General features: G+C 44.4%; 3 protein-coding genes across 8 annotated transcripts; 1 reads left to right on the plus strand and 2 right to left on the minus strand.

Annotated features, from left to right (window-relative positions):
* lgals2a (lectin, galactoside-binding, soluble, 2a) lies at positions 1-2,444 on the minus strand. The gene is made up of 4 exons (XM_019888577.1): positions 2,319-2,444; positions 817-896; positions 561-732; positions 1-478 (listed from the first exon to the last, which is right to left on the minus strand). The coding sequence occupies exons 1-4, from the start codon at positions 2,322-2,324 to the stop codon at positions 332-334; spliced, it is 405 nt and encodes a 134-aa protein (XP_019744136.1). The 5' UTR covers positions 2,325-2,444; the 3' UTR covers positions 1-331.
* A 1,304-nt stretch (positions 2,445-3,748) lies between these two features.
* On the plus strand, positions 3,749-10,104 carry gtpbp1 (GTP binding protein 1). 3 transcript variants are annotated; one of them, XM_019888695.1, is made up of 14 exons: positions 3,749-4,105; positions 5,269-5,380; positions 5,490-5,670; positions 5,756-5,939; positions 6,162-6,326; positions 6,399-6,522; positions 6,904-7,018; positions 7,107-7,251; positions 7,676-7,858; positions 8,002-8,137; positions 8,273-8,451; positions 8,578-8,739; positions 8,974-9,024; positions 9,181-10,104. In XM_019888695.1, the coding sequence occupies exons 1-14, from the start codon at positions 3,923-3,925 to the stop codon at positions 9,289-9,291; spliced, it is 2,031 nt and encodes a 676-aa protein (XP_019744254.1). In that variant the 5' UTR covers positions 3,749-3,922; the 3' UTR covers positions 9,292-10,104. The 3 variants fall into 3 exon arrangements, with proteins under 3 accessions (XP_019744254.1, XP_019744255.1, XP_019744256.1); XM_019888696.1 differs by having other exon boundaries at positions 8,626-8,739; XM_019888697.1 differs by lacking the exon at positions 8,974-9,024 and having other exon boundaries at positions 3,751-4,105.
* A 103-nt stretch (positions 10,105-10,207) lies between these two features.
* On the minus strand, positions 10,208-17,865 carry sgsm3 (small G protein signaling modulator 3). 4 transcript variants are annotated; one of them, XM_019888693.1, is made up of 21 exons: positions 17,756-17,865; positions 15,705-15,793; positions 15,512-15,597; positions 15,110-15,173; positions 14,590-14,801; positions 14,391-14,498; positions 14,180-14,323; positions 13,892-14,087; positions 13,665-13,810; positions 13,293-13,523; positions 13,026-13,208; positions 12,690-12,845; positions 12,543-12,597; positions 12,423-12,472; positions 12,180-12,332; positions 12,036-12,106; positions 11,907-11,955; positions 11,672-11,757; positions 11,445-11,567; positions 11,253-11,313; positions 10,208-11,000 (listed from the first exon to the last, which is right to left on the minus strand). In XM_019888693.1, exons 2-21 carry the CDS (start codon positions 15,709-15,711, stop codon positions 10,917-10,919), a joined length of 2,265 nt encoding a protein of 754 aa, XP_019744252.1. In that variant the 5' UTR covers positions 15,712-15,793; positions 17,756-17,865; the 3' UTR covers positions 10,208-10,916. The 4 variants fall into 4 exon arrangements, with proteins under 4 accessions (XP_019744252.1, XP_019744250.1, XP_019744251.1 ...); XM_019888691.1 differs by having other exon boundaries at positions 17,614-17,859; XM_019888692.1 differs by having other exon boundaries at positions 15,705-15,796; positions 17,614-17,859.
* Positions 17,866-20,386: the final 2,521 nt, after the last annotated feature.

Below are 20,386 nucleotides of genomic sequence, written 5' to 3' on the forward strand. Positions count from 1 at the left end.
TCCACGTTCGATCCTGCTTTAATACGTATTAAATGCAAGCATTGGTTCACGTCTGGAATGTTTGAGAAATTCAGTTTAGTTAATGAAAAAAAAAGTTAGGTTATTTTAACAGTCAATTATAGAATTTAGTCAACATTTCTAAATTGTGAGTCTTCTCTAAAACATCCCTTCATCTCTCTGGCCGTATTATTTCCATTTGTAAAAAAAGTTAATTTCTTGAAAGGTTCCAACTTTTGTAAGTAAATGATGTGTATGTAAGCAAATAAATGGGGTCCAGTGAGCTCTGCTGCAAAGCACCAATTTGAAAGAACTATCCTACAGTCATTGTGCTTTATTTAATCTCGATGCTGGTGACACGAGCATCTCCGGTGAAGCTGATGAAAGAGTATTTTTCGGCGCCCATGCGGTTGGGAAAATGGATTACGGAGCCATCCGATAGAGAGACTTGGAATTCCGCGGGAGTGAACAAAATGTTGATCTACGAAGAAGCAAAAGGAGAAAATCAAGAGGAAATTCTGGATCTTGACATTACATCAGAAAAAAAAAAAGTGATGTCTGACTTTGAACTCCTCCCCCTGGTGGAATGGGAAACCTCCCTCACGGTGCTCCTCGCACCATTTGCCATCCTGGTAAGAGTTGCAAACCACCGCGTTGGTGTCGCCATGCGCGTTGAAACGTGGGTTGATGTGCATGGTGATGTCCTTCTCGTTTGGGCCAACGTTGAGTGCAAAGCTGCAGCACACAGACACAGACACCACGGATACTATTACTGCTAAATATTGCGAAGACCTTTGAAATGAGCGATGGGGGACTTACTTAGTAGCGTCAGTCTGAGCCTTTCCGACAATTGTCAGCGTCTGCCCTACTTTGAAGGACATGTTCTTTACAACCATGCCCTGTGTAGAACAAACACAGACATAAGCATACTGTTGAAAAGATCACGAAAATAAACGGTGACATCCATAAGAGTAGACTTCCGCTTGTCATTTGGTAACTTTCGAGATCTTTCATTCAACTCATGGAAGCCTCAAGGATTCCAGGTCCCGGTTCTCTGCAGCACCGCATCTTGGCAAACTTTGAGGAACTCGTTATGATATGCGACTATATGATGTAACAATTGCCTCAAAAATCCTTCGGGGGGGTTAAAAAAAGGCTGAGTGCAGCAAAAATGCTTCTGTGCACGTGGCAGTAATGGTATATTAGCGGTCAATGGGCCGTCCCAGGATTGGGGCATTTCTTTTTGTGTTACATGAGGATGTGATCATGGAAACAGTCGATGTAACACATACAAATATAGCAATGATTTGAGAATTTTCATCTCAGTTATTGCCATCTGCATTTTGCATTCAAGATTATCAACCAGCAACCTCTTGAAGATTGTACTGCACAGAAGTTCACCACTTTTAAAAAAAAAAGGTTTTGAAAAAAAATCTGTGATAGGCAAGGAGACAGAGTTCAATCCCGCCACACTTTAGAAGACACGTTGGACACGTTAAGCGAAAATTAGAGGTTGAAGACCAGCCAAGCCATGATAGGAAAAGCAGGCTTGTGGGAATCGTATAGCTGCAACATTCTTTCCATAGAAGAGTCCAACTGCAAAGTGGGCGCGGGGCCCTAAAGTCTGCGAGGGGAATCCAACATATGTGGGCGCGCGCGACAAATGGTGCGGGGCCCTAAAGTCTGCGAGGGGAATCCAACATACAAGGCGGATCACAAATTCGGCCTTTCCAAAGTTCAGCATGCTCATTTTGGATTGACGCTGGAGCTTCGCAGAAGGCATCTTTTTGTTTTATGATGATGATCAGCAGACACATTCATAGTTCAGTACTAGTAGCCAACAAAAGCAGACAAGACATTTTTAGAATGAACTCATTTTATGAGTCCAAAGAGACCATAAAAAAATGTTGCCTGATTTGGGATGGAACTTGCTGATATTTTGTATAAAAACGTCTAGAGTGGCCAAACAAGCAGTGAGCTTGTAGAGAGAGTCTATTAAATGAGGAACGCAGAAAGTTTAAGTGCCGACTTAGAAGCAGCTGAGAATTCAGCCGTTAGTTGGCAAATGTTCATGGGAGCACTGCAGTGAATACTTTGACCATAAAAGGCAGCAGAACACATCCAGATGTCTCAAAAGAAATCACAGCAGGTTACAAATATCCATCCGTGAACTGTAATTTAAGTATAATGACATTTGGTCATGTGCTTCTTGCTGCTGTGTCATGCGATATTTAAAAAGAAAAGAAAAAAAAAGCCCAGCACTAAATGTTCACGAGGTATAAAAACAGATGCTCGGAAACGCAAATGAAACTTTTACTTACGGCCATTGTGATTTTGGATGTGGTCAACGGTGATGAGCGGCTGAAAAGAAGTGGTGAGTGCAGGGCCTCGCCTCACTGGCCTCGGGAGGCTTTATGCGGAGGGGGAGGCGACGCCATTTCATCGATAGTCCGGGCAGCCACAGAACTTCCATCCTTCGGACGACTCTGACCAATGAGATCACGTTGAGACTTGAAACCACTGATAAACGGTTTTAACAAGCAACTGTGGACCCTCAGAAAGGGAGACTAATTACTGCCTGACATTACATTATCCTGTCACATTGTAACTTTTAAGTCTTCAGGCTGAGGGGCCGGGGATGGAAATGAATTTGTCACCAAGGAGACAACTAAATATTTAGCTCAGCTGAAATGTGGAAATGCCCACCTACTGGATTTAGCCTGTTAGAGAATCATATGACAGTCAGCCCAGCTTGGAGTGGGTTGGGACGCCACTGCGGGGCAAGTTGAGATGAAGGCATTTCAATCACAATGGCAAGCATTGTTTGCTTGTCATCTGAGGACAGACATGGCAATTGTACGTCAATAAAAAATATAAGGCATTTCTTTATTTTACTGGTATTTCCCAAAATTCCCAATATTTTCATTTTTAAGACTATTACTGTATTACTGAACAGGTTTTGGGCTCGGCTCTGGTCTTTGGCCTCCCAGAATGGAGTTTGCATACGCTATCCATACTTTCGTGGGTTTTCAAAAAGGACATTCACCCACATTGCAAAAATTAATTGAAGAGTCTTCATGATACCTAAATCACCGGTGACCCTAAAGGGACCAAGCGCTTCCTCGCCATCAGGAAGTGCAGTCAGGAGTTTTGGTGACCAAAAGACCTTTGTAACACAAGTTACACAGCACAGATCTATATTTCATGATGATAGTGTGCACATTCAGTACGGCACAATTCAAACCTACCCTACAGACATGTTGTCATGGTCTTTTCTCATTTTGGATTGACATACATCTTCATTATCATTTTGTAGTTCAGTGTTATAAAACTACACTACGACAGACAGACAGATAGATATATCGATCGATCGATAGATAGAATCAGGTGGCCGAGACCCCGACCGAGTCATACGTCACAGTTAACTGACGTCCTCTGTGACAGAGCACAGGATGGTTTTAAAGTGACTGACGTTGATGATTGCCATTTCCCGGTTAGCCCTTGTGTTTATCAAACTGTAATAGACTTTGACTGGCAGGTTTGGCCACGTATGACGCCCAAGAGTTGCACACACACACACCATTCGGAACCATGAGAGGAGGAGGCTACAGAAACATGGTCGACCCCCCCTCCATGGCATTGGTTCTCTGCTCGCATATTCAAGAGAATCAGAGAGACCATTGGCGAGCATGTAACATATTCATCAACACCCCCCTCATTATTATCAACAGGGCGGTAACGTGTTATTTTGAAAAGCAAACTGACAGCTCACCAAAAGCCCGTTCTTTTGCATTTGCAATGTTTACAAAATTAAGAGCGTCCGTCGTGTAGCTCGTCGCTATCCGACGTTCTCAGCAAGCCATCATCCCAAACAGTCCCGACAGCCCGACACAAATCTACCAGAGAGCACTTCTCGCATACAGAAATGGCATCGATAGCAGCGTCGGCGCACGAGTCGAGCTCTGCGCTCGCTGACGCCTTACTCCCAGCGAGTATTTTCGCACCCGACCGGGGAGGATGCGTGGACGATCCCGGGGATGAGCTCTACGAGGACGGCGACATGGTCAACGGCGAGCCCAAGGACCGAAGGATTGACTTTACGAGCAAGGTGAAGCTAGGCCCGAGATGGCACTCGGCTACTGCTAGCTGGCTGTTTGTGAAAACGAATGAATGAGATTTTCGTTTAATGTTGTGTTCGTTTTGCCAACGTTGCGTTTAATGTTAGGAACCGAGTGTATTTTATCACGAACGATATCAAACACGGTACAGCAAGGGTTCTTTCGCTTTCGTAGAGATAGGTAGCCGGCTGTCGCGAAGGCTAGCCACAGTAGCCAGCGTAGCTGGAACGGACTGCTTTACTAGCCGCAGTAATAAACATGAAGTTACATGTCAATTAAAGTACAATGTTGTAATAACGGCAGTTTGTTTTACGTGGTTTAAACTGCCCACACCCACATTTGTGGTAGAGAATGACAGGGATACATAATAATAATAATAATAATAACAACACGTGACCGTAGGTTAAGGTGAGTTCACGAACAAGCTGGTTAAACAAAAAGGAACATATGGAAGTTCATCGAGGCAAACTGCCGTTTGTGGTCTCATTTTCTCGCATTTAGTTACAAAAAATGGGGTGTATCTTTTGAGAGTTACATTTGATGCAATTCTCAAAAAATTCAAACCAGTTTTTTTTATGCCCTGAAGACAACTGTCAAAATGTGCGCGTTATTTTCAGCTCGAGCTGCTTTTCCAAACGGAGCCCCCCACTCAAATGTCCGTTGTTGTTTAGGTTTCCTGTCATACAGGTTCAGCGGCTGGTATGATGTAAACTGAGGATAGTGGTTGTAATAATATTCAATTGGCTGCAGAGGTCAAATTACTCATCACAAAAGACTGACGAAGCAGCCACATTACATTGCACATGGTTGCATCACTTTCTTGGGCATCCTCTCATGTCAATTAATCATTTTAATTTTAAATTCCTAAACGGCGCACATAATGCATTTGAGGTAAAATAAGGTGTTTAAAGTTTTAGAGTAGTTTTACTAGCAATGGTAGTAATGCTCTCTTATCAATGATTAAAAAAATGACAGCATGGGAAGGGGGGCAGCTGTAGTTGTGAAATGTTTTTTTTTTCTTAAATTCACCTTCCCCTTAAATTTTGCCTCGTAGTACTTTAGATTTTTTTTCAACAGCAGCTTGTTTTATCACCCCAACATTACTGTAACAATGTTTTTTTTGTTGTTGCCTTTTTTACCGCATGCAATAAAGCTGGCCCTTGTCAGTCCAAATGGAGAGCAGTATGATTCTTTACTGAGCCAGCTAAGGGACAGGATGGAGGAGGGGTCTGGGGAGACCATCTATGTGGTTGGGATGGGTTCAGGTGAGTGACTCACTTGACGCACATGCTGTTGAACATGATATCCTATTCCAAAATTGTATATAAATAATACGTTGGATCTTGTTGTTGAATTGTTTTTTTTCCCTCTGAGATGGTGGCGACTGGGGTCTCAACGAAAAGGACATGGAGGCTTCAGAGGCCACAGTGCGATCCATGTGTGCACAACTGGATTCTGATCTGATCCCGCTCAGGGAACGCACTGAGGCGGAGGGTTTGGTACGGGACTATTTGATACGTCGACGTGTGGGGGAGCTGGACTTCCTGGAGGTCAGGTGAGTGGTCAAAGACTTATCTGTTGCGTTAAAGGGCTTCAACAGATTTTCTGCATGATTTTTTTTTTTTTTTCCCTCCTCCTAGAGTGGCAGTGGTTGGGAACGTGGATGCTGGTAAGAGCACTCTTCTAGGAGTGTTAACACATGGAGAACTGGATAACGGCAGAGGCTTCGCTCGCCAGAAACTCTTCAGACACAAGCACGAGATGGAAAGCGGCAGGACCAGCAGCGTGGGCAATGATATCCTCGGATTTGACCAAGAAGGACAGGTGACAGCGACAGCTTTGGACTATAAATGCTGATATCCAGGAACTAGAGGAACACAAAGGGTGCACTGGATTCATCATCTGCTGTTGCCGAGAGTTTTGGATGCACAATACAAAGCAATTTCAATTTGGCCATATTGTCAGTTGCGATGTACAGTACAAGTGAGCTACATCATCCTGAGAAAAGCTTTTGAGTCAACTTGTCCACTTGATCTCTTTGTTTAGGTCGTGAACAAACCGGATAGCCACGGCGGAAGTCTGGATTGGACCAAAATCTGCGAGAAGTCCTCGAAAGTGATCACCTTCATCGATCTGGCTGGCCACGAGAAATACCTGAAGACCACCGTGTTTGGAATGACCGGACACTTACCAGACTTTTGCATGCTCATGGTAAGAAGTGGCATCTGAGAGTGGTCTTTAATAGTAAAAGATTAATCTAAGATTCATCATCGCCCTTATCAGGTCGGCAGTAATGCAGGGATTGTGGGCATGACCAAAGAGCACTTGGGGCTGGCGTTGGCCCTCAACGTGCCCGTGTTTGTGGTGGTGACAAAAATTGACATGTGTCCAGCCAACATCCTTCAAGGTAAGTCGTCTGACGTGCCCGTTTTTGCTCACTTTCTCAACAGTTTCCCTGCTTGAGATGTGAATACTCCATTTGCTGTTGTTGAAAGCACGCTTGCTCGAAAAGTATGAAATTATGAGTCACAGCTTTAGCTGGCTGCTTCTTTTCAGAGTGCAGTGGTAGCCACTTTATTTCGTTTGTCATATTATCATTGTGCAACACATTTTAGGAAAAGGGAAAATATTTTTTCAGAGGACATTTTATTCGAAACTACTTTAGACATTCATAATTAACTGCTCATGGGGCCAAATAACCAGGACATTATTCCTCGACTTGAAGTCGAGCAATTAAAAATAAATGTGAAGAGAAGCCGTCATTTTTTGTGTGCTCTGCTCCTAACAGAGACATTAAAGCTGCTTCAAAGGTTACTGAAGTCCCCCGGTTGCAGGAAAATCCCCGTCCTGGTGCAGAACAAGGACGACGTCATAGTCACGGCATCCAACTTCAGCTCAGAGAGGTACAAAATCTGCCCGGAGGCAGTTTCCGATTGAGACTGCGAGAGTGAAGCTCTCTTCAGTAACTTCCGTTTGTGTGCCTTCCTGTAGGATGTGCCCCATTTTTCAAATCTCAAACGTGACTGGAGAGAACATGGACCTGCTCAAGATGTTTCTCAACCTGCTCTCATCTCGCACATGCTACAGAGACGACCAGCCGGCTGAGTTTCAGATTGACGACACCTACTCTGTACCCGTGAGTGTCGCTTGCAAACAGCAAACTTCCATTTTATTGTCTGCTGGCTGTGGTTTCAACAGTGCAGTAATTTATACAGCAGTGTTTTACAACCATCGTTACGTCTGAATAATTAAAGGGAAGTTCACAAAAATGTCCCAAAAAGTAAATACACTGAAATAATAATAGTCTTAACTCAGTGTTAAGTCTGGAATACAAAGCTATTGTCCTGTTGTATGAATGGCCACAGGTGGATACACGTCAGTTTAGCCTGTGATGACATACTAATAATAATAATACATTTCATTTGTGTCACACATGAAAAAAATATAGATTTTTCCTCAATTATTTTGGGACAGTCTCCTAAATTTTATGATTTTCCAGAGCACGCCACAGCACTGTGGTAAGCGCTAAAACTTAACTCCAACCGTATTGCCTGTCTTAGGGAGTTGGAACAGTAGTGTCAGGAACTACTTTACGTGGACTGATACGTCTGAACGACACCATGCTACTTGGGCCAGACCCTTTGGGCAGCTTCATTTCCATCGCTGTCAAATCAATCCACCGCAAGAGAATGCCGGTAAAGGAAGTTCGGGGAGGACAGACTGCCTCTTTTGCGCTCAAAAAGGTAAGTGGGAAAACACCGCCCCCTAGTGGCCACCTTTGTCTCCAGATAAATTCCTCAATGCCCACTGAGCCAAAGTCCAATAATACATACCGTAGTTGATCAATTATTTCCGTGATCCTCCAGCATAATCCTGTTTGATACAGATCAAGCGTTCCACCATAAGGAAAGGCATGGTGATGGTGTCCCCGAGGTTGAACCCGCAGGCCACTTGGGAGTTTGAGGCAGAGATTCTTGTGCTACATCACCCGACTACGATATCACCCCGATACCAGGCTATGGGTGGGTCACTGACAGTTTGAGAAATGTCAGCGCTTTACTGTTTTGCTGTGTTTCTGTTCTTCAGCATGTCGGTTTATCTACTGTGTTGAAACGGTTGCTTACCTTGTCATAACCAGTCTTTCACGCTCTTCACAGTCCACTGTGGCAGCATACGGCAGACCGCCACCATCTTGTCCATGAACAGAGACTGCTTACGGACCGGGGACAAGGCATCCGTCCACTTCCGCTTCATTAAGACCCCCGAGTACCTTCACTGTGACCAGAGGCTGGTTTTCAGGGAGGGACGCACTAAAGCTGTAGGGACCATCACAAAGGTAACACAAAAGGCATGGTCAAGCGTTTTGTCAAAATGCTTCCGGAAAATCAAATGTCCTTACCTTCAGGGCAGGAGATTTGCTTACGCCAGCCATCAAAACCATTCCCTATCGCATTCTTTTCAGCTCCTGCAGTCCACCAATAATTTGCCGTCAAACTCCAAACCTCCACAGATTAAAATGCAGTCCACGAAAAAGGCACCGGCTCGAAAAGACGACGGCACCACGGCGACAGGAGACGAGGGGTTGACGATAGCACAGTCAGCGGGCCCGAGCACGACACAACAGGTGAGATGCATGGTTTTTGGGGGGGAGGGCTGGGGGTGGGGGGGCATAACAGGAGGGGTTCTGCTCATTCTTTATGTTGTGAACTCACCCTGCTAACTGCTTCTCTAACTTTTTAACTCTTCTGTGTCTTTTTAATTCTATTCTTGGAATGTCTCATTCATCCATTCACACTGTGTCGTACATCATGTATCATGCTCTCCCCTCTCCTTTGCTTGCGTGGCTGGCTCCCGGAAGGGGGAGGGGGAGGAGGACCCTCAGTTAAAGGAGGGCAACAAAGACAACAAGGTAAAGTGGGTCATGAGTGACAGTGATCCTGAGTGGGGGGGAATTCAGTAAGATGGGCACTTGCTGGAGTTTTCCACAAGTTTGGTTTTCTGCTACACTTGTGCGCATGCAGTAAGTGCATTTTTTGTTTTTCATTTTGATTTCTCTTTTGTATAGCCAAAGACAGGAGGAGGTGGAAGAAGAAGAGGCGGTCAGCGACATAAAGGGAAAGGCCAGAACATCTCTGCAGCAGCAGCAGCCTCCACGTCAGGAACAGGAGGATGCTGAACTCTTTGCTTGCCTCCCTCTCCATAACTCCATTCCAGCTACTTCAGTGCAAAACACTCCTCAGTCTTACTCCTCATTGCCTTTTATACCAGGGTTTTATTGTAAAGGGAATGTTCAGAGCTACACCCGCAAAAAGTGTGCAGCTTGGATTTTGTTGTCAGATCTGCCATAACTGTTGAGAATCGTTTTACACGAGGGAGTGGAGATTAGCTTGTCACAATCATTTTTCATCGTTTTTCAAAGTGGCTTCATGAGAGGGAGGGAAGTAACCCCCCCCATCAAGGGTCCAAACAAATAAGTGCAGCTAAAAAAAAAAAATGTGACACTCGCCCATGCATTCATTCCCTGTGAAATTGCAATTAAAAGAACATTTTGTGAACTATTTATACTTCATATGTAAAGGAGTTGTTGGCCGTACCCGGATTCAAAGTTTAAGTATACAACTGAATGTAGCACAGAAGCACATATCCTGTCAATCCTAAATATATGGAAACTAATAGATGTTACATTTTATAACTGTCAATTATTTGGCACATATGCAAAATTTTACCCTTGGATATTTGATGTTCCTAATTTTCCACCTTGTATTACTTGCGCTCTTCTACCCACCAGTACTACTGCATCATGCCTCCACCCAACACAAACTAAATCGCAAACTCGTTCTTGTCACCCCAGCAGTGGCTCATGATTGTAAGACATGCAGTGTTTGCAGTGCTAATTGTGGACTCTCGTACCTATTGTGTTACAGCTTGCTACTGGTAATGTGACATTTACTCCACTAAGAACTCAATAAACTGGTTTTACTGAGCTGCACAATACTTGTTTTTTTTAATTGTCTGTTTTCGATGTAAAAATTGTTTATCAAGAGTGACTAATATACTATTAGGCTCCAGTCTTGTGTATGATGTTAAAAGTATCTCGTCAGATAATTTTATTTGGATTGCAGAACATTTTTCTTCAACGTGCATTATTCACTACCAAAGTTCAGGTAGCACACATTCACACACATATATATGATAATATACACAGTCTAAAGGCTGTACTTGGCACTTTACATTTAGCGTAATATGAGATAACTTCTGTGAAAAATAATTTCAAAATTTACAAGCTTTAAGGAATATTCAGTTTTGGTCTTTCAATGTATTGGTCAGTGATATGGAAAAGTCCAGTGTTTTGGTGTGAGAGAACAGTGGCTGCACTTCACAAGAGGATGTCCCTCAAGCCTCCCTCGTGCACCAATCAACTAGTTGGGGAGCAAAAAAAAAAAAACAAAAAATTGGCTGAAAGGGCTGCAGTCCAGTGAATACAGATGATTCTGTACTTCTTTTTCACCTTGTTTGACCTCTATAATAAAACGTTTACAAAACATCCTCCAAAACCACCCTGAACACAAAAAATAAATACAATTGGATGCATCTTGATGCACGCACGCTTGAGTTCACACAAACCAGTGACCCTTAATGGCAACCAGGAGGCTTATAGTCATTGAAATGTGTGACCATTGTCCAACAAAGTCCACGTTGAGTCCAAGGATCAGACAAAAAGATGTTTCAAAAGACATAAGTCACACACACACACACACACACACACTCATGTGAGGATACAGTTTTTTCCCAATTTTTTATCTAGCCATCAATGTCCCAGCTGAAGAGATGATGCTTCACCAACATATCCTGCACGCCCTCTTTCAGTGGCCTCTGCTCCTTCTCCTAGAACAGAATGGACCAAAGCAACAACATCAGACTAAACGCTGGAACACTTTAAAAGAGTAATTCAAAGATAAAATGGAGAGCTGAGTGGCTGAACAGAGGAAACGAGACAATCACGAGCGGAATTAACAAAGAAGTCCCTGCTGAATGGTAGATCCTTAAAAATCCATAACCAGTAAACATCATGTGCTCCCCTCTACATTTCACACGAGTCTTCTGCTCCTGTACGCTGCAACCACTCTCTTGGCTTACCTCCTTCCGCTCCGGTAATTCGCAATCTTGCGAAAGACTGAAGGCAAACTTTGAAAGGACCCTGTAGAAAGAGAAGTTACTTTTACTTTACTCCTGTATGTAAACTATATTGTATCGATAGCAAACATCAATCCATGAAACCTCACAAATCTAAGGAAAATATCCAGAAGTTCTACTTCTTCAAATTCTGACCTGAGTTCACATTTGATCTGAACCCATCCGGGACTGCGCAGGAACGACCACGGATGATACCATTTCTCGACAGCCGCCATGCTGGAACACAGCACCTCCAGCCATAAGTGCAACACCTGCTCACTGTTGGGGAAAAGATGCACGCGCATGTTTCGATTCAACTCGTTTTTTCAACTTTTACTTTCTTTCGAAACAATTAATTCTCACATGCGCGTGCGTGAACTCACTTGAGGCCGACGCAGACCAGAGACCTGAACTTGACATCCATCTGAACATGAGCCACGTCATGGCTCATGTTGACTGACTGCACCGCCTAAAGAGAGCAGACAGATGGCCCTCAGACAAAAAAAAAAAAAAAAAAAAAAAAAAAATTCTAAAGGTTCTTGGGAAAGCTAATTTTAATGCCAACGAATCACCCAAATCCATACTTTAAACTGGACTCTACATTAAGAAACTACTCACCCGGTATAGGAGCTCCTCTGGTGTTAGAACCTTCCCATCTTCATCTAACCTGTAATAAAAACCAGGACCTTGAATTCAAGATACTGGACATCTACACCACTGCTACCAAATAAGCGCGTGTGCGTTTACCTGAAGGTTTTACACAACACCAATCTTGAGTAGACAGAGTTGAAGTCCCTCTCGACCTCTCTGCTGGCCGCCTGACAGGATGCGGGGGAGAACGATGTTGGTGGTGTGGGACCATGAAATTTGGCGGGATAGAATTTACGGTACCTCTTCTATGAATAACCACGGGTGACAGGGCCCGCCCAAAATGGAAGGTTTCTTAAGGCCGTGCAGAAAGATGGCCTTCAGGGCCGGACACAGAGTCCCTCTGGCGAGATCGGTCACAGCTTCTGTTACCGAGTCATCTCCTGCTAACGAGTACTGCAGACACAGAAGGCGGCAGCAATTTTTGTAGCAACAAGCAAAGAATCTCCCATCTATCAAGACACCGCTGACTTGTGAATTGTTTACCTCTTTGCTCCTTTCATCGAGGATCTCCACAAACTTTGCGGGGAACCAGCCTGTTTGTTGAGAGCAACGCAGTTATGGAAAATTAGCGTATGCGCACTGCAACAGGAAATGCATACGCACCTCGAAGACCATTGAGCTCTCCGACCCAACAGTGTTCGTCCTTTTGTGAGATGATCTGCCAGTTAAAAAAAATAAAATAAAAAAAATTCACAGCTCCTCTCAGTCATCAGGGTTCGCTATATTCTGTGCTTGTGCGCCATATCTCACAGTGATGATATCATTCTTCCTGAAGCCCAACTCATCGTCGTCATGGCGCTCAAAATCCAGCAAAGCCTTCGCTCGTCTCCGTCGGTTTCGGGACACGACCAGGAAGTTTTCATGGTCCCGCTGGTGGCTCTCCATGGAGTAGTCAGGGGTGAGCTCCTACAGTGGAAAACAAATGGCCAAAACACTTCACATTCAAAACATGACGTTTCATTTCCCCTTGTGAGACGGTGAAAGTATCTAGTGAGCTAGCTAATCTTTTGACAACAAGTCTTGTTTTAGGGATCGGATATTCTGCAAGCGTCGTCGTGATTCGGTGCTGCGGTGTTGTGAACTCACAGTGCTGGAGTGGCGTGGGTCCAGACAGTGGAAATGCTCAGAAGTGCGCGTGATGGCCTCTCGAAGGGCCGCCACCAACTCGGTCTGCTTAATGTTCTTGGACTTGAGCGCTTCGGCCTCATCCTCCCCAAAGAGCAGAGAGCTGAGAGTGGACTTTCTCCGCAGGGACTGTCTCCTCACCACCTGCTCACGCACAGGGACGCAAAGCGGGTGATGTCGCCATTAAAAACAAATTCAGCGACTGAAGCCCGGTCTTGAATGACGGACCTTGTTGAGATTCGAATTGAGCGGCACGTTTCCACTGTCGAGCTGGGCCTGTTCGTTGAGGATGTAGGCGAGGTGCTTGTGTCGGTGGGCGTCCAGCGTGTCCTGCGACAGATTGCCCGCCAGCCTCAAAGCTTCCCCGAGAACCGCAGGCCCGTCCCTCAACTGGCTCGGTAGGTCGGAGAGCGTGTTAAAAATGGACGCTGAGTTTTCCGACGATATGAGCTCCTCCTCCTGAGGCAACGGAGACGGATTTGTGAGGATTAGTCGGCAACGTTCGATGATAAAAAAACACCTTTGAGATTTCATCTTGCCGTTTGATAACATTTGAGGAAAGAAATAAAAGACGTTACGACATCTGATCTCACTAAAGACCTTGATCTTAAGCATGCCCAGCGTGATTTGAAAGAGCACTAAGGAGCCCTGGTAGAACAGGAGGTCCCAGATCCGGAGGAGTAAACGGATGTCCACCACACTGGCAAAGGATGTCAGGAACCAGTGCAGCGTGATCAGAGACAGCTCTAGGGAGGAAAAGGTTGCATTTAGAATACAGTTAGGTTTTTTTTTTTAAGTTCCTTCATATTGAGCTAAACGAGCCATACCAATGTCATGCTCCTGCAAAAGGCGGTCAAGGGCCGGTAGGTATTGAACAATGAGCTGACGAAGCACCCTCTGGTCTGTTTGGACGCCCAGCAGGGTGGAGGAGAAGTACGACGGAGGGAGGAGGTCTTCAATCAGAGCACACATCATCCACAGCACATCCTCCTCCTCCATGAAGAGCAACAGACAGGAAACCACCTTAAAAAAAAAAAAAAAAAAAAAAAAAAAAATGCATCGATGCTGAAACAAAGCTCGAAGAGATAAGCAGATATTTGGAGATCAACGTTCACCATTCCAGTTCCCTGACAGTAGCCAATGTCAGGGTAAAGCCAGGCCAGGCCCCGAAGTACCCGTCGCAGCCTCGGGACTCCGACACTTGTTAGGTTATTGAAGCACACGTTGGTGGGCATTGTCCGCAACAGGTCCTTCTCTATCTAAGGGATGGATTTTTCAGGTCACGACTATCATTCAATACCGCAACGTTCTCCTCGGGGATCTCACCTGTTTCGCTGTGGAGGTGTCATCGTTGGAGCTGTTTTTGATGATTTCTTTGTAAGTGATTTCAGAGGTCCTCTTTTTCTGCAGCGCTCCAGACAGACGCATCCATAACTGGCAGAGCGAAAAGACATGCGTTGTCGTTTGTTTCTCTGAAAAAGTCGCGAATTTCCCATTTTGGGTCAATATAGCACAAGGCGCTGACCTGTGGCCTCATGCTATGAGGAATGCCACCGAGTACGAGTGCGCGCAGGCGTTCGGAGCGTGGAAGGACCGGCGCGATGAGCTCCCAGGTGAGGTCGCCCACTGTGTGATTATGCGTGAACTCCAAATGGGCTTGCCAGCGCAACCTCTGCTGAGGGTTTTCACACTGCGGTGAGCCTTCGGTGCCCAGCCAAGGATCGGGATCATCAGTCGCTGCATGAGAAGACATGAACAATAAGAAGAGGATGCTTGGAAATGTTTTGAGCCTCCTGAAATGATCACGTGATAATCAGATGAGGGTCGGAAAATATGACTAACATCAAAACATCCAAAGAAGGTCAATGGGGTGAGGATAAAGTACAAAGAAATACTGACCAGTTACAGTCATAACGCCGAGATCACATGTACTTCAATGCAACTAATTCTAAGCCAAATTGATTTGCCATTAAATATTTCCCAGGGAGGATGAGAGGAACTTCACTCGCAAAGAAATGAGCATGTCCATGCGGGTTAAGCTTTACCGTCTAAGTCCACTCTGAAGCCAAACTCATCATACTTGACTTCAGTCTGTTCCGAGTTTTCTCTCTGTAGAGGGCAAAACAACAGTTTGCTTTAGTTTGAAGGAAAACAAACGAGACGGCATGCTGACATGATCAAAACAGTTATGCAACCAAGGCACATGTACTTTAGGGGAAAAAAAATTAAAATCTCACGCCACAGCAAATCAAAACGTCAGACAAAGTGGCCGCAAAAGGTTAATTACAGGATGTACCTTCTGTCATCTTTTCAGACCAATTAAATGAAATTGTCTAATTCTCCACGGCACACCTGATGATCACTCAAAGACCACAGCACAGTATTTGGTCATCACCGATTTAAAAAAAAAAAAAAAAAAAAATGTGCACGGGAAGTCACGCGCTTACTTGATGGTACTTTGCCAAAATGTCCTGGGGCCACATGCTTGGGGTGAGAGCCGAGAAGGGCCCGCCGGGAGCCGGAGTGTATGTCCCTGAAATAAAGACATCAAAGCAATCAAGCTTGCCGAAGAACCGTGTACTCATATTAAATACCGTAATTAAACAGACAGGTGCGCTTTGAAGATGGACTAAACAATACCTGACATGGTACTTGGATTCTAGAGCGATGCCTTCTCTATTCCAAGACTACAGTCACTCTGACGTCAGGTGCGGCAGGAGCTCCGGGATCTGCTGAACACAAAACAGCACAAAAGGTGGTTCTATTGGCTGCTCATCGGAACATGAAGGTCTCGCGGCACAGTAAAGAAGCGGACTGATGAAAAGAATGAAAGGGCAGGGAGAAGAAAAAGGAAGGACCCCGCCTCTCGTGACCACATGACTGCTGCGCTCACAAGAGGCTCATTAATAAGCTCAATTTTTCTTCACAGTCGGTTTCTTGCATATTATTCGCCCTTTGGCGGAATCAGCAAGCAGATCTTCCACCAACAAAAGGACAAAGTTGTGGTTCTCTTCAGCGCTCAAAGAATCTGTGACAGGCGGTAACATTGACTTAGGCAACATTTCTCCCCACTGGCTCTCCAGATTTAGAATGTTCATTTTGTGAATCCGTAAAAGGGGGAAAAACATGTCTAAAGCTGTCTTGAACTTTTAAAAACAATAAAAAATAAAAAAAAGCTCATTTCTGGAGCCACTCTGAAAACAATTATATGGGACAATAATATAATCACAAGAATAAAGCGAAACTATTACAAAATAATACAAAAAATTACTCCTGCCTTACCCGGAGTCACTTTTAGACGCAAATACTTTTGAGAATGATGCATGGCAACAAAGGTGTGTGTAAGTACAAGAAGAATTGGAAAGGACCGTCAGAAGTGGACTCATTCACACATGCAACCACACTCAAACCAGCGTAGCGGCAGAAATGACTCACTCAGCAGCATCCAAAGGAGGATTTAGGACTTAAGAGAGATGAGAAATCAATTTGGGGATGGGAGCAGAGCCAAGCAGCTTCAGGGGATGTGTAACTCAGAGGAGAATTGGGATTTGAGAGCCAGGCCCTGACATACACTTTAATCACGTGCCAAGAAATCCAATGTGACGGAACCTCTCCTACCAACGGTTGCACACGTGGCACAAATACAGCAGTCCATCCAAAAGAGTCACCTGCAAAATAATTATCTTCAGAGAAGTCAAGTTCTGTAGAATAGAGAGCTGACTTGAGGAAAGTCTTGTCCAACTATGTATCATTGTGACTGTGCTCGCCTTTGTTGACCCTGGAAAAAATCAACGTGCTGAATTGAAAGAAGGTTCTGCCGAGCGCGTGTGCATTGGATGTGACTTTGTGCTTCTCCATTTAAGCACGCAAGCAGGGTAAGCCTAACACTGGTGACTCATGCTTTCATCTCGTCAAGTGGATACGTCCACCCACACAATGACAAAAGCAAGATGTTTATCTGGAGATGGATGGCCAATAATGGGGCCAGATTCTTTTTATTTTGTCTCTCCTCTTAAAGACACACGCGCACTCTCAATGCGTATGGCATTTCCTCATCACGGTGCACGGGGAAATAGTGGAAATGACACTCACTGCAATTTCAAAAGGATTGCTCCGTGACGTCGAAACAGGATGCAGATCAGGAATATTGTTACACGCTGCTTCACAAGCTTTTCTACCGTCACTTTGTTTTGAAGAAACCACCACATGAGTTACAAGTCGTGTCACGACCAAGAGCATCATTAGATGACGTAAAACGACCCCAGGTCCCCCGAATGACGTCAAAACAGTCCGACTCTTTCTAAATATAGCGTTACTTTTTAATTCATGCCAATCCGGTTTTCCAAACCCTACACAAACACATGGACGTCACATTTAGACCGTACGTAAGACCGTAGAACCCACAAGACAACTAAACGGTGCTGTTGGTCGCATGCGCGTCAGAAACCATTGCAATGTGTTCATGCAGGTGTCAGCTGTTAGCTAGCATGAGCATATGGCTAGCAATTACGTTTCAGGATGCACATTATTGCCAGCTAGCCAAACTTACCGTGACATTCGTCAAGTGTTAACAAAGGCGTGTGGCTAGCGGCAGACGCGTTGTTCACCGTGAAGGGAAAGATGAAAACGCCGAAAGCGGCGCCATGACGTGCGTCTCAAGGGATTTGAAAATTCACGAAACGACTGTGCACCTGCTAGCGACGTGGAGCTCCGATGTATCCTTGCACCTTTCAACGCTTGCTCCCGAGCGGCCATTCGGGAGAAATAGTCCCACATCCCGGAACTAAACGTCCCGGTGAAATCGTCATCTGAGTATCCTTCCGCGCAGCAAGAGGTGACGTAGCACAAATCTTTCGTTCATTCATTTCCTCCCTCATTCATGCCATCTCAACGTACAATGTTGTCTACTCACAAGTGAAAAAAATAACGATATAACGACTGAAATTGTGACCATAACCAGAGGTTTCCTGGAAAAAAATAGTGAAATTGGCCCACTGTTACTTCGACTACTCAAGTAAAAATTGACTCGACGAATAATTAACAAGAATGAGTATTCAGTTTCTGCCGTCATCATTTTTTTTGTTTGTCACTTCACAAGGTTGTGCAAAGCAATGGGACACGTCATTTTGATAACATTAAAGCCTGCCCCTACATGACATGAGCTATTTTATTTTTCTTCTCACTAGCGATAGGCCTATTTAAGTTGATTAAGGGGGAAAACTATTTCGTGTTTTTTTTCTATCAAAATTGTCAAAAAGGGCATTTTATAAAGTTGGCAGAGAAGAAAAAAAACACCTTAAAATGCTAAAAGTCATTTCGTTTGTACTTTACTAAAGGAGTTAAAAACAGGACTTCTAAGAGTCATTTTTAACAGTAATATTCCATAAATACAAGAGGTACTTTTGACGATCGTGATGCTAAAATACCAACTTGAGTTCGGTGAAAAAAAAATCGATCAAACCATGACTCAAATCATGACTTTCATGAACTTCACTGCTGATTAATGTTGAACCATACTCTATTGTGCCACAAGGTGTCTCTAGTGTGTTCGCTCTCTGAACTCGTTGTTTACAGTTGAGCCATTGAGATAAAAAAAAAAAAGAATACTCAGCATCATAAGATACCATATACTTACGCATATCTTCAGTCCACCACCATCATACGTGAAATACAGAAGTGCCTTTTTTCGCAGTAGAATAGTAAATAGAATTAATAGAATTCCATCGACACATTTTTTCCATTAAGTCATGAGCGGACACTCTTATTTTTTCTGCCTTTTTGTGCACGTGCGACACTCTTGTTGCATTGAAGTTCAACCCCTCTGCAAACAACTATAATAATAAGCTTTGTTTAAGAAACACGTTGACTGCTCCTGTCGTCGGGAAGGCAGACTTGTTTATGCAGCTCATGTATCGACTCTCATTAGTGGGGATCGAGCAAATGAACCCATTGTATGAATAATAATGTACAAACTGGTGAGTGTATTTCTTAAATACCTCTCTCCCTCTCCTCCTCCCACCTCAGCACTCTTGATTCTTTCACAATGGCGCTTCTGCTATTTTAACCCCCTCGCTTTGCTGGAAACACTCATCTCGCTGCACCATGCCACTGTGAGTCACATCAATAAAAATGCTGCAGCCCAAAGCCGACCTTGCCCACGGCCTGCAGAACCCCTGCATGCACCCTCCGTGTCATATGGTGTGGGTGTGCCTCTGCAATCCTCATCTGTCTGACTGCCTCTGTCATTTTTGATACGGTGACGTAGACTGATGGAGGGGGAGAAAAAAAAATGGCTCATACACTGCGGTTGCTATGATGTCAGAGACAAGCAAAAGAGAGGAGGAATAGAATTGAGAAGGGAGGCAGTCGGAGACGGCAGACGAGGTAATGGAGAGAAAACATCCTGAGATAAGAGGAGCGTGAAGGAAAAAGATAAGGGGATGAGCAAGACCATTATTTGCTCGTGAGGCTCTTTCATTTGTTGTAGTGATGAACAAATGAAAGAGCAAAGCAGAGAGACCGCATTTGGAGTTCTATACGCACATTTATTGGAGGAAACAAATGATTATGGATCGCCGTGAAACAGCAAGTTGTCATCAGTTAAGAAGGGAAACATTCAGTCATTGGGATTCAATGTGCTTCACTCGTGCAGTTTTGGGGGGGAGACAGAAGATAGTGCTGTTGTGTTACACCAGGAGGTTCTGTACCCATATGAATCAGTTGATACTCGCAAGCATAAATTAGCCTCTGTATATTCATGCGTGCGCATAGAAACCAGCATAAGCAATGAATCTCGTGTCCATATTTAGCGCCTAATTGGATCAAGCGAAGGCCTCATTTACATCAAAATGACCAATCCATCGCATCACACGTGTCCTGTCATATTACAGATGCACGTAAGCGGGAAACACACAGGTTCATGTAACCTCAATGATGCCCGCTCTTCCATCTCCATCGCTTGCATCTTTTATGGTTAGAAAGTCAAGATAGGCCAAGCCGGGCTCGCTCTCCTGGGTTGGATCATACGGCTTTCACGCAGATGTTGCTCTGGTCTCAGTGGAGCTCTCCTGTGCTGAGGGGAGTTGAAGATAAAGGGCAGCACTCAAAGAAGACTTTGAAAATGGCAGTGGGGAGAGAAGACGTTCTTTGCATTCCTCTCTTTCGCTCTCTCTATCCCCCCAACCTGATTTCCAGGCTTATCTGCACTGTGTTTGACAAAATTGGGCATGCATGTTAATGGTATGTAACTGCAACACGATTCATGGTTGGCATACTTGGGGGACACTCTCAAAAGGTTGACGTTGTCATCTTGCAATTTTCAC

This window comes from Hippocampus comes, unplaced genomic scaffold (assembly GCF_001891065.2).
Source record: "Hippocampus comes isolate QL1 unplaced genomic scaffold, H_comes_QL1_v1.1 scaffold427, whole genome shotgun sequence".
In the NCBI taxonomy this organism is placed as follows: Eukaryota; Metazoa; Chordata; class Actinopteri; order Syngnathiformes; family Syngnathidae; genus Hippocampus; species Hippocampus comes.